Consider the following 13613-nt stretch of genomic DNA (forward strand, 5'->3'; position numbering starts at 1 on the left):
TAACCCATAGTAGTATAAGATGGAATGGCTGCTGCAATCTGCACCATCACTGCAGTTATAATAGTAAACAGATACATTTTATAAATAGCCAAGATTGGTTGATCAATAAAGATAGTGTATTGGCTTTTATATTCCTCAACTGCAAGGTTTTATTCCCACATTCGAATCAAATACAGCTTTACAATCCATTCCAACAAATAATAAAATAGTTTAAACATCCTTCAAGTCAATATTACAAATTCACATACATGCAAGTTGAGTTTATTGTGTCAAAGTGTAAACAGAATTGCAAAAATATATCAAGCATGGGAAAATTCCCGGTCTGGGTATAATAAGCTTTTTAGGTGTGCTAACAAAAAATGGGTAGATTCAATTATTACATGCCTACACCAACTCCTGCACCGTATCCTGCGCCAACTCCTGCACCGTATCCTGCACCAACTCCCGCGCCATATCCAGCTCCTGATCCTGCTCCCCACCATCGTCGTTCCAAGCGTGTATTATCTTGAACACCTTTACACTCACCAATCTTGGCATCACAGCTGCCTAGTTGCTTGGCACGACATGATAGCGATTTGAATTGCAATTCAAGTTTTGCCGTGGCTTCACAAACACGATCGAGTTGCTGCAGTAGCTGTGTTTTTTGGTTACCTTGATATTGCTGTTCAAGATTAGATGATGCACAGTCCAACAATGCAAGTTTTTGCAATGCAATGCCACGTATGAATCCACGCACTGCATTGGCTCGATCTACTGCTGCAGACTTGTCTTCACCACACGACACATCACTCTTGATTGCATTTTCTTGACATGTGGAAGCCGCATTGATTCCGGCACATGATGGTTTCATACCGCTCTTGACATCAGACCATGAATTCATAACCAATGGACTAGCAGTCGTGAATCTGACCATATTGTTGCCAAGACGATCATTCAAATCATGCAAACGAGTCAATGCATCATGACGTGCACCAAACGATGAATCAAACGATGAATCAGGCATTGCTGGTTGTTGAATACTGGATGCGTGCAATCTATCCAGCATGTCATGGATGGTTGACATTTGTTGTTGGATTACATTTTGCAAATTCTGGATGATGTTTGCGTAATCGTCAACTGAACAGACGGATGATTGATGTGGAATATCAATGTTTTGAGTATCAGCAGTGTTTTGTGGAAATACTGGTTTTGAAAACGTTGGAGCTGAAAAAATCGGGATTCTGGCTGCATCCTGAATGGCAGGTCCAGGTCCAGGTCCAGACTCAGATCCAAAACCAGACTCAGATGACAGGCCAGGACCAGATCCAGATCCAGGACCAGTATCGAGACCAGTGTTTTGATTTTGGTTGATAGACGGTGCATTAAACTGGAGTCTGTCATTGATGGCAGGAACAGCAATGACTGCAGAAGCAGTGATAATCACAGTCGAAATAATAGTAAACTTCATAATAGACAAATTAACGAGCATGTTATACACCAAATCAGATGTTTTTATACTTGCACATCAATACAATATTAATGCGAATCATGACACGCAGAATAGTTTAATTCAATTACGAGCATGTCATTAAACTCTAATTAAACTATAAGCTTGATTTGATTCACACAAATTAACGTAAACTGCATCATCATGTAGTAGCAACAATTTGTAGAATACTGCTAGAATACTGTATGTTTCAAACAGTTGGTTGGTGCAGTGTTGTAACATGCACTTGGATTCTGACTACAGATCAAATGATCATCGTTTAATTACACCATAATGATGTAAATGGAATGTTTTTGTATTGGTATTGCAATGAATGTGACTGTTTTAGTTTGTAGTAAACACTGGTTGAATACTTGTTACACTCTCATATTAAAGATTGACTTGATGGACATTTTTGACTGATGCAACATCCATCATATCATACAAACGATAGTTTTGAACTGAAATAGTTGTTCATTTCTGGTAGTCATACGTTGTACAATCACCAGATTGATGTACTGCAATGCATAGATTAAACTGTTTTGATGGCAATCAAACTGTACACACATTCGTATGCTAAAATCAGATACGTTTACGTTATAGTTCAAGAAACCAAGAATTGCATGTCTTGAGAATGCAACTCTGCATGCCAATCACCAGAAGACTTGTAAAAAAGCTCAATGAAAATGTTGTACAGTAAATGCAATGTAAATCATCATATGAGATTGGCAGTTTATTATATATTGACACTCGTATTGGGTGATCCATTTTGCGTGAATACGACTGTATAAACCATTTAATCACTTGAAATGCCCAACCAATCGATTAATAATCAAACTCGATCCATGTGATTATAATTTAAATATTTATTTGTTTAGGTAAGTCGTCATCTTCATCTGTTGCTCCATATGCAGATTGCCCACGTCTTGAACTGAGCAGTCTAGATGATCCACTATCTCTTTTGCCAGTACTGCTGATGGATACGCTATTTAATACTCCCATTTCAATTTCATCGTCTCCAACCATATCATTCAAAAACCTTTGAATTTCATCATCAATATTCTTGCCAGTAATTTTTGCATAGTGATCTACTTGCTTCAGCAACTGTTCCTTATGATACTCTTGATATTTCCGAGGATCTCCTTCATAGTTGTCCATAAAATGGAGTTCATGAGGAAGAGCGTGTTTAATTTGTTCTGCCGCATCTTTGATAAACGGTAAAGTGAGATACAAAGCGGCAACACCACCAGTGAATATACACGGGACAAGGAGAGCATATTCGTGAATAGAAAGCCATGCGATTTGACCACACATGCCACCTGCAATAAACCCAAAAAGAATAGGAACATGAACTTTGAGACGCCATAACTCGGCCTTGGTATCAGATCGACACGCTTGACCCAAGATATTTCCTACATCTGTAGCGATTCCTGTCATGTGTGTTGTGCGAACAGCCAACCCAGAGTAAGAAGTCACCATTGCGTTTTGTAATCCGCAAGCAAATGCTGCAGCCCATTCGCCCAATACCAACTCTCGACGCAAAAACATAAACGATGTAAACAACGCAGCAGATTCTATACACAGTGTTATTCCGTAATTGGCACCAAGTTTGAATCGGTTGTCACCCACTATAAATCCAGCCATAAACGATCCAAATGTAAATGATACAATAATAGATACGACCAAAAGAAATGTTTCCCAGTCTTGCTGAACAGCCGATATAGCAACCCGAGAAACCGATCCAGTGACATGAGAGACCGCACACCTATAGGTTCAGTTGATAATTGTGTCAATGTGAACAGGTTTTAGTGAGCAGTCACCAATTGGTTTGTGGTATCAGAAAGTGTTGTGTTTTGCAATAACACAATCCATAGCATTATGAAAACAAATCATTAGAATACAAGAAGCGTGTTGTAGCAATCAATAGTTTGAGTCAGACTAACGCGAGTTTGGAGCATTTGATATGCAAAATGGTCAAAGAAATATGTATTCAAGTGGTAAATAAACACTATATATTGTGTTGTGCACTATGAATTGAAATACATGCAAGGATAGGATAGACTTCAATCATGTATTCAAGTCAAACTGAAGATGGCGCGACAAGATACACGGTTCATGGCACTTGCCTGGAAATAACCTGCCATAGAGACGACATTGATGAAACCGGCATTAGCAGCAAGAGCTACACCACCAGCAACAATGGTGTAAAACTCCCGTTCTGGCAAGTTATTCATGGTTTAGCGTATTATAGTGAATGCAATTTTGTAGTCTATGAAATACTGTCAGGGTTTGCAAAACAATGTTTGGACAAGTTGATAGGATTTAAATCACCGACATATTCACGTAAAATGGAACATTAAATAAGGATGTCAAAATACATGATACAAAACCAACTTTATGAAATGGTTGTGCCAGTTTACTGGACAACATTGGGTCATTTGAACTGACAAAGTTGACTGGTATCCTGGTGATTGAAATGAAAACAAGTGTATCAATCCTATTGGCCAAGTTATCTCCGGGTACTATAGCCTATTATCAAATACTACCTGTTTGAGCCACAAGCCTCAAACAATCTTTTACTTTAAGAACTAAGACACTTTCTTATTAAATAAACATCCTCTGAATCAATCTTCTAAATATCATCTAAATATCATCTGACATAACTTCGTTATTATCTATTAAGTTCAACTCGTTATTCTGTTGACTTTAATTTGCGTGACTACTTCCTGATAATCATTCAAGATCTCTTCTGACCGATCTTTTCTACAGCGGCAGATTATATATTATTACCTTATACTTTACTAATTGAAAAACTCAGTCTCTTTCTCTATTTTCTATCTCTATACTTCTTGCGCGATAATCAAAATCTTTAACAAAAACAGGTTTAACCCCATCGATAAGAGCCATGTCAGTAGTATATAGGGCATCCGATGATACCAGTTTTTAGGCGAGATTCTCTGCTGAAATGGTCAAAAGTTAATAGTATAATAATTTCATATCAAACTTTCGTCATAAATAATTCTTTCCGACATTCAACGCATTTAGTTTCTAATTAGAATCTGAATTTGACTTTTAGAATCTGAGCAGAATCTAATTGCCTGAAATTTGTTATATTTTGTTTCTATGCAAGACTACTCAGTTGTTATTTTCAAAATTTGGTAAAGCTATTTTTATTATCAAACAACAATTAACGTTCAATGATGAAATCCTCCGGCTTTTTGACATCGTAACGATATCCTGATGGATAAACGCAAATGAATCCAAAGAGTTGTGCGATCTTTCTAATATCCTCTGGAAACAACGTACCACACAACACCCCAACATACTTTGTGACATTTCGAAATTCTGGCTGGGCATTGGCTTGAAACTCCTTGAACTTGCGAATTCTTGCAGGGAGCTTGTTCACTTGTTTATCGGTCATATTATGCTTGGCTTCACATAAGTACAGGACATCGCCATCTTTAAAGACAGCGTCCCACTCCTGGACAACAGTCTTTCCGTCTGCAGCCATAATGTCCGTTGGCATCACCTCGATTGAAGGACCAAGATGGGTAGCAAAGAATCGCCTCACGGCCAAGTGAGTTTCCTCCTCCATAACTTGATCGTCATTCTGCTGCCAACGTACTTCGTCAGCAAACGACCGTTCGTAGCGAGAATATACATTGTACTTTTCTCCATTGATCAACTGCTTGAACTTGATAATCTTGTCCTTGGGATTGAACAGCTGATAGAGGGCTGAGCCTTTTCCTTCGAGGATCTGTTTCAAATCATCATTTGATTCAACAAGATATTTGGAAAAGCTATCCAAAGGACAGCACTCTTCATCAATATCCTGAATGAAGATGGTTTTCTGAGCCGGCGCAGAGGATCCCAGAGTCTTGACAATCAAAGGTAATTTGGCGGACAGACCAGCAGTGGAAATTCTCGCAAGTGGAAGATCAGGTTCAAGTGGAGCATCCTGGAGTGACTGATGGATAGAGATTTGGTTGGAGTCAACGGCAGAGAATTGGTTTGGGAACTTCTGCTTGATGGCCTTGGCAAGGTCACTGATATTTAAGCAGCCAGAAGTAGACACGAGTGGCTTGACTGCCATTATGTTTCACCCATAGTTTGGCCAGGGTGCTGCTGTGACGAACTATTCTCAATATTGTTGTTTTTTTAAAAGGAAAGAAAAAAAATTGCAAGGTCAGGGGCGTTAAATGGGCTGCTTGGAATGACGTATTATTGGAATTGAGACTAATTCATATTCAAAAAAGTTCACATTTTAAAACATTTCAGTGGTGTCCGAGTATAAAAATGACAACTGCACTTCAAATGAGTCAAATGTGTGATTACAGCCGTTTTACTGACTGGGTCAAGAAGCACCTAATATAACCTTGGACAATCATCACTCAAATTGACATCAAATTTGTCCGGTCTATAATAAAGGAATTGACCAGTTCAATGAGAACACCAGAAACTGCCAAGAAAACAGACACTGAAAAGTCTAAAGCATTCTTATTGAAATGCTACACTACGACATCAATCTCTCAGTGTGCTGGATGAGTCGTCGTCATACAACTTTACTGGGTTGGATGCTGTGGAAATCAAAAACCGGCTGACGAAATCCATTCAATTGAATATGAAGCAACTCAAAGCGACCGATGTACTGGCATCAAAACAAGTAATGCTGATAGCAAGGTCCTTGATGAAACTACTGGAAACATTTGGGGATGGCCAAAAGAGACGCTTCTTGGACTATGTCAACAGCAGACTTGGCATCTCCAAATCATCCTACTACTACTACATGGAGTATTATGCCTTTATGTCAAAGTATCCGAAATTCCAAACGCTGGCAGTGTCCTTTAGAGTGTTTAAAAGTATGATTCCAAAAATCAAGGAATGGTTTATGTCACCAGAGTGTCAAGCTTTGGACTCTTCTAATTTCTACTCTGAGCATTATTGGATGAGTGTTGATGATGAAATGGATGACGACGATATGAATGTTTTAAACGAACACAATTCCACCGCGGTGGAAAACAACAACTGGCAGCAACTTCTGTTGGAATATCCAGACGGATACTCCTAAGTGGTAATCTGTGACAAAGCTAATTCTAATAACGCACACTTTGAATCTCCAAATTAAACCCTTCATCACCACCAATCCATATGCTCCAACTCCATTATCCTCATTTCTGGAGATTCATGTTCCAAGTAACGAGTAAATGGTGTCATTATGTAGATATAGTCAACTACAGGAATCAATCCCATTGGCTCAACTACTTTTCGTTTACAACCACTAATTACCAAATGTGTTACTTGTTCGTATCACAAGACAAACAATCAACTACTATAAAAGCTAATATGCTTAATCTTATCAATAAACAACTCGTCAAACTATTTCAACTTTCTAATTACTTTATCACACCTTTTTACTATACTTGAAAAGACCAAGTCTGCTGATCTTGGATTAAAGTGCAACATCCATTACACTTTTGATTTGTTCTCTTCTGATAACTAACAGTTACAGATTATATTTTATCTAATTTATACTTTATACTTTACTACATTTATACAAATCACGAAGCTCCAAAAGTTCTGACAGGTATCTTGTTGATTCACACCAGTTGTGCCAATACTGATCAGCCTTTGATAAATAGGGTTCGATAGCAATTGCTGGTGCTGCCGTCAAATGGCTTCGTGACAATTTAGGTATAATTTCAGAAGCATCGCAAGTAAGCGAGTTTGCTGCCAAAGTGCCTGATACCGCTGGAATTTATTTTATCCCAGCATTCTCCGGTCTGTTTGCTCCCTATTGGCGTGACGATGTTCGTGGATGTATTGTCGGTATGACCCAATACACCAACAAATATCATATCTGTCGTGCTGCACTTGAAGCTACTGCATTTCAAACACGCGAGGTTTGTTTTTGGTTGAAGTGGCATTATTGATGTAGAATTAATCATTTCCCTGTTTTTACTTGCAGATTTTGGATGCCATGAACTCTGATAGTGGTCAGGCTATTCAGCTCCTACGCGTAGATGGTGGTCTGACTAATTCAGATATATGCATGCAAATTCAAGCTGACATTGCTGGTGTTGGCGTCGACCGTCCATTGATGCGTGAAACCACTGCATTAGGGGCTGCGTTGGCTGCTGGTCTTGCTGTTGGAGTGTGGAAATCACTCGATGACTTTTCTCATGTTAATCAGTCTGACATTTTTAAGCCAGCCACTAGTTCTAGTGATCGTGAGGAGCAACTGGCCGGATGGAAAAAAGCAGTTCAGAAATTGTTTTAACTTTACAATGAATGCGTCGTATTACATAAAGAGTTTATGATTGTTTTTACTATTCTATTATAAATGCTCGACATTTCATGTCCACAAAAATTGATTTTATTGAGAATTTAAACTTGCCTTTTTGGCTGCAATATCGACCAGCAAATCCATCTCACCGCTCTCCATACACATTTGGTAAAGTAAGCCCGATTTGTCCTCAAGTAACTCGTGGGGTCTACCATATTGCGATACCTGACCCCTATCCAACACAAGAATCTTGTCATAATCCATCACTGTACTGAGACGATGAGCAATAGTCAGCACGGTTGCATTGGAGAATTCTGTTCTGATTGTGTTTTGGATTCTAGCGTCAGTGGAATGGTCAACACTAGCAGTAGCTTCGTCCATAATGATGATACGCGAAGCTTGAAGGAGTGCACGAGCCAAACATAGCAGTTGTCGTTGTCCTTGAGAGAAATTTGTACCGTTTTCTTGAACAGGGGATTCAAGATCAAAACCCTTGCTGACAGCACTTGCCTCATTGCTAGAGGGTCCACACAATGGCTCAGTAGCATCATCAATCTTGTCGGTACTATGCGGTATATTGGAATTTAATGTTGCGCTGGATTCGGATTTGGATTCGATAGAGCCTCTGGGTCCATTTGCATCATCATGACCAGGTCTGGTTTGCATGCTTTCAAGGAAATGAACACGTTTCAACGCAGCCCATAGAGCTGCATCATCGTGCTTATCAAATGGATCAAGATTGGTTCTAACAGTACCTGAAAACAGCACAGGATCTTGTGGGATAATCGTTAGTCTTGATCGCAAGTCCCATAATCCCATCTTTCCAATATCCATCCCATCAATCAGAACGTGACCCGAGTCATGAGGAACAATGCGAAACATGGCTAAAGAAAGTGTAGACTTTCCTGCACCAGTACGTCCGACAATGCCTATTTTTTCAAACGTGCCAACATGGAAAGATATCTTATCCAGAACTAGGGGTTGATCAGCAGAATAGCGAATGGATAAATCCTTTACATCGATACAACCATGATGTGGCCAATTCTCTGCAGGACGGTAGTCATCAACAATTGCAGCAGCATCTTGCTCAATCTGCAAGTATTCATCTATTCTCTCGACAGAATTCATGCTCATTTCCATCATAGCGTAAGACCAAGTCATCCATAACAACTCGAAAACAAGTTCAGTGACATACGCAAGACACAAGCCAGCTATTCCAGCATCCAGTGTATCCCTTGCCAATACAAGCGATATTGTTGTTATTAAAACAATAGACCCAGAGACCAGATCGCATCGAGCTGCAAACCATCGATTGCAAGCCCACATGTAAAAATGTGCTTGTTGGTTTTTATCTACGAGATTCATATTGTCGTTTATAAATTGTTCCTCGACTCCAAAGGCACGAATCGTAGCTGCGCCTTGAAGAGTTTCGGAAAATTTGGCATAGATGGGACTTTGGGATACAGACTCGAGACGAAGAAGTTCACGCGAAGCAAGAAGGTATGATTTGGAGATGTTATAAAACATAATAACAATAGGAATAAACAACAGGAGCAATAATGGGGCTACCATGGTAACAATCATTAGCACGGTAAAAGCTCGAAGCGTACTCCCAAGAAATCCAGAAACGCCATTGCTCACTTTCATGTCAATACATTCAATATCTTTTGAGAATCGGTTCAAAATGCGACCAATAGGAGTAGTATCAAAGAATCTCATGGGTGCGTTTAGAACCCTATTCAACATGGATGAATGCAGTTTCTTTGAAGCATTGTAGGATCCAGCATATTGAATAGTCAACAAAAGTTGTTCAAAAAACACGACACCAAGTCCAAGACCGCCGTAAACCCAAATGTAAAAGCTTGGATCACGAACAGGAGTAGCTAAAGGTACGACTGGTGGGTGTGAAACGGACTGCATTAAAAAGACATCTGGCATGAACAAAGCTGTCGAGTTGATATCCGTATGCTTGTATGAATCAGCCCACACCTTGAGCCATAAGTCGTCCAAACCCTGAACTGCGCGTGCGCTAGTAGAAATAAGTAGATAGGCGACAAGAAACCACCAACCGCCAACCGCACCTATGTAATGTTTATAGATGGCGAGTTTCACTGATCCGGACTGTTTGGTTTCATCTTCAACAAGTTTGCCCTTGGTTTTGGCACCTTCATTTGACTCATTGGCTGCATTGTTTTCGACTTTTGAAGTTACATCGCTCTCAATCTTGTCACCTTTGATCGCGTGAAGTAAATGGTTACCAAAACTATCGCTACAATCGGTTGTTTCAAAATGTGTTTGAACGGCTGCGGGCAAGCCTTGAGCAGCAATACGACCATCCTTGAAATAGACAATATAATCGGAAAACGGCAAGACAAGACCAGTAGCATGTGTAACAAGAATTACTGTGCGACTTGCAAGCAGTCCGCGAATACACTTTTCAAACAGATGCAGCGCTGTAGGAGCATCGACAGCACTCAATGGGTCATCAAGAATCACTGATTGGGCGGTAGAGTAGCAAGCACGAGCAAGTGAGATTCTCTGTTTTTGACCCCCAGACATGTTGATTCCCTTTTCACCAATCTCGGTTTGATCACCAGCAGGAAATGTTTCAAGATCTCTAACTAATGCACATGCTTCAATCACCTTGGCATACCTATCAGCATCGTACAGTGACCCAAACAAAATATTGTCCCTCACAGTTGCATTTTGAAGCCAGGCAGTCTGGGATACATATGCAACGCCGACGTCACGAGAGTTGATATCTGGTGCAGATCTTGAATAAACTGAAGGAAAAATGGTACGACCTTGAAGAGTCTTCATCTCACCCAACAAAGCATTAATAATGCTGCTCTTTCCTGCACCGGTTAGACCTACGATGGCAGTCAGTTGACCAACAGGGAATTTGACGTGAATATCTGAAAGCACAAAGTGATGATGCTGAGTTGTACTTGAACGATTCGTGACAGATTCACGGGGTGTATCGGTTTGATCTACAGCATCCAGATTGGGCTCAGTAGATTGACCCTGAATATTCCAAGTGAATGATGCATGGTCAAATCCAGGCTGAGTTTTGACAGTTTCCCAATTCTGTTCAAACAGATGATCGTTGGTGCTGCTATACTTGTCAAGCTCCGGCTGAGCCAAAAAAGTTTCATTACGACGAAGCGACACCATACCTTGGATGACATCCATAAGCAGATTAGGAAGCATCATAAGTGGAAATCTTAATGTCATAAACAATGACAACGAGGTGAACGCAGTGGTGGCAGTTAGCTGCTGTCCAGCAATCAGTGTGTAGGTCATAAAGGTAACAAACGACACCAAAACAGGAATGGACTTCCATGATATATTACTGAACGAATTGCTGATGAAGCACCAAATTAAACTATTTAGCTCGCCTTGACGTGCCTTGTTCACCTTGTTGAAGAACTCTGACTCCCAGCCAAAATATTTGATGACGCGGATACCTTGGAGCATTTCGTTGACAACACCAACACGAGCATCCATTTTGGCCATGTACATATCACCGACCTTGTATTGAAATTTGCTGACAACACTGACTATTGGCATAGTAATAACCATCACAGCGACACCAGCAATAGCAGAATATCCAAGAACGCCGAATAGAGCAACCACACAGGCAATAATCTGCAAGGGAGTGGTAAACACCCAAGGAATATACGCAATGATTTCACGGATACGACGGGTGTCCACTGACATAAGTGTGACAATCTTGCCAAGAGATGATTCACTGTCCTCGGACGAGGCTTTGGTGTCTTTTCCAGCACTTTTGGGATCTTTGCCATTCTTGTCATTCGACTGGTCGTCTTCACCCTTGTTGTGAGTAGTGGAAACACATCGACGCAGGGATTTTTTATATATTTCAGAAATGAGAACCGAACGAAGATGCATACCAGCTCTTCTGCCGTTATTGAAGTACTGATTATTACACCACGACTTGAGCATGGAACAACCAAAAAGTCCCAAAGCAAACACGAATCCCATGTATAGTGGTGAATCATTTGGATGCTCGATGAAATCTACAATCCTGTTTATGAAAAACGGTGGAGCCAGCGCAAGAGTAGTGTCTATTAGACAAAATAGTGTTGTCATGGCAAATCTCTGCCAAATCAAAAGCATGAGCTTGAAACCAAGGGATTTAAAACGAGTGCGGATGCGGCTGTAGCGATCGATAATGGAGCTGGAACAGTCGATCGGGTTGAGTGCCCAAATATCTTTATGTTCGAGGAACATACGGGAACTCAGTCGTATCAAGGGACTGACCCACGAAAAGTAGATGATACTGAAAATCGAAGCAGATTCTTCAGTACAAGGAACGGGAATAGGATTTCCGTTGACATCGGTTTGTGCTATAAGACGTTGAATGCGAGCATCTTCGCATTTGGCGCTAATTTTAACTGAACGGAATACTTCAATGATAAAAAGTAACATACTTGATGCGACCGAGGATATATGCAAGATTCTCCACCGCAATGCAGTAGATGTGGCAGGAAAATCTGTCAGAGCATGAAATGCATGAACAGCACTGCTTGCAAGAACCAAAAGAGCAAGATAAGGTGCAGGAAGAGGCATCCGCCATTCAGAGCTCCAAGAAACTAGATTGAGTCCAAAAGAGAATCGCAGTATTGCACTTGCCACGAATATCTAAATTCAAAATACACAATATTTAATCGAAAAATATAAACTGGATAAGTCACACCATACAACACTTTACAAAACGAGCTAGCAATCAAGTTGAATTACGCTACCCAAACAAGTATATTGGCGGCAGTGCCAGAAACAGCAAGCAGATTCCACGGGTCTGTTTGGTTGGTGCACAACAGAAACCACAGAAGCACGCACTCCACAGCTGCAACGAGCAAACAAAGTACTGCAACAGTCCGAGAAAGATAAACTCCGACAGTCCAAATAGTTTCCTGGGATGAGAGATCGCTAGCAGACTCATTGAGAGATGTACGGGGTAGCAATGGAGTAGTTTCCGAATCCTGCAGACTCGCGGAATGGTTAGGTCGAGACTGCGTGGCAGTGGTGGAAGACGAGACAACATTCGCTTCAGATATAGTGCTTGCAGTTGGTAGCGACATATAGCCAGCCCGATGGCTGGCTATCACCAGAGTAAAGCGCAAATATAATGGGATAATCACCATGGCAAATACAACAGGTACTGCCACGGATGCAATAATGTTTAACATTGTAGTGTTTAAACAGATATCAGTGTATGTATATAAAAATGTATATTGAGTGGAAGAATCGGAATATTTTGGGCTATTGAGAGTGTTTTTATAGCCATTCGGGTACGATTATGAACTGTCCACGAGTAATAAAGGGTAGCAAATGCGACCCGCGATGCTCAAGCTGCTCGCATTTGAAACGCTTATGTTTGATGATATGCTATATTCAAATGACTCGACCGAGTCAGTTTCTTGCAATAAAGTGTCGAGTCTTGACATAACCCATTTAGAGTGCCATCTAAACGGTTAGTCAGCAAAGTCGGCGGCATTCAGGTGCATGTGTTTGCGGTAGTCATTGAAGGCTATTTTATCTGCTCAGCAACACTAAACTCATCCGACACATCAGATTCCAATATTGGTTCGGTTTTTGTTTTTCATATTCCAAGGCTTGCTTTCCTGATCCTCCTCGAATGTTCCGAGATATTCCAGCAAAACACAGCTATTGGCAATCATATATCCAAGTGGACTAAATCTACAACGTCAGTTGTCGTTTTCAAGATGGCCAATCTCCTATATTTTGCTTGTAGGCAAACATGATGGGTATGATGGGGCAGAGCATAGCTATCCATGCGACAATACATGTTTTATAAGAATAGAGTCGAGGGGGTGCCAG

At 40.5% G+C, this 13613-nt stretch overlaps 6 protein-coding genes across 6 annotated transcripts; 1 reads left to right on the forward strand and 5 right to left on the reverse strand.

The window, feature by feature from the left end:
* Positions 1–376: 376 nt before the first annotated feature.
* On the reverse strand, positions 377–1468 carry BATDEDRAFT_89800 (uncharacterized protein; the record flags this gene model as incomplete). The annotated part of the gene is made up of 1 exon (XM_006680077.1): positions 377–1468. One exon carries the CDS (start codon positions 1466–1468, stop codon positions 377–379), a length of 1092 nt encoding a protein of 363 aa, XP_006680140.1.
* Positions 1469–2323: 855 nt separating this feature from the next.
* BATDEDRAFT_89799 (uncharacterized protein) lies at positions 2324–3699 on the reverse strand (the record flags this gene model as incomplete). The annotated part of the gene is made up of 3 exons (XM_006680078.1): positions 2324–3230; positions 3473–3492; positions 3574–3699. The coding sequence occupies 3 exons, from the start codon at positions 3697–3699 to the stop codon at positions 2324–2326; spliced, it is 1053 nt and encodes a 350-aa protein (XP_006680141.1).
* Positions 3700–4086: 387 nt separating this feature from the next.
* BATDEDRAFT_89497 (uncharacterized protein) lies at positions 4087–5654 on the reverse strand. Its single transcript, XM_006680079.1, has one exon. The coding sequence runs from the start codon at positions 5556–5558 to the stop codon at positions 4653–4655; it is 906 nt and encodes a 301-aa protein (XP_006680142.1). The 5' UTR covers positions 5559–5654; the 3' UTR covers positions 4087–4652.
* A 432-nt stretch (positions 5655–6086) lies between these two features.
* Positions 6087–7742, forward strand: BATDEDRAFT_89864 (uncharacterized protein; the record flags this gene model as incomplete). Its single annotated transcript, XM_006679983.1, has 3 exons — positions 6087–6476; positions 7105–7365; positions 7431–7742. 3 exons carry the CDS (start codon positions 6087–6089, stop codon positions 7740–7742), a joined length of 963 nt encoding a protein of 320 aa, XP_006680046.1.
* A 76-nt stretch (positions 7743–7818) lies between these two features.
* On the reverse strand, positions 7819–12200 carry BATDEDRAFT_19926 (uncharacterized protein; the record flags this gene model as incomplete). The annotated part of the gene is made up of 2 exons (XM_006679762.1): positions 7819–10685; positions 10743–12200. The coding sequence occupies 2 exons, from the start codon at positions 12198–12200 to the stop codon at positions 7839–7841; spliced, it is 4305 nt and encodes a 1434-aa protein (XP_006679825.1). The 3' UTR covers positions 7819–7838.
* A 164-nt stretch (positions 12201–12364) lies between these two features.
* Positions 12365–12961, reverse strand: BATDEDRAFT_89798 (uncharacterized protein; the record flags this gene model as incomplete). The annotated part of the gene is made up of 2 exons (XM_006680080.1): positions 12365–12413; positions 12513–12961. 2 exons carry the CDS (start codon positions 12959–12961, stop codon positions 12365–12367), a joined length of 498 nt encoding a protein of 165 aa, XP_006680143.1.
* Positions 12962–13613: the final 652 nt, after the last annotated feature.

The sequence above is a fragment of the Batrachochytrium dendrobatidis genome (genome assembly GCF_000203795.2).
Source record: "Batrachochytrium dendrobatidis JAM81 unplaced genomic scaffold BATDEscaffold_8, whole genome shotgun sequence".
Lineage (NCBI taxonomy): Eukaryota > Fungi > Chytridiomycota > Chytridiomycetes > Rhizophydiales > Batrachochytrium > Batrachochytrium dendrobatidis.

Excerpts from the sequence above, each read along its gene's own strand:
- BATDEDRAFT_89497 (XM_006680079.1), bottom strand. The coding sequence starts at position 5,558 with ATGGCAGTCAAGCCACTCGTGTCTACTTCTGGCTGCTTAAATATCAGT.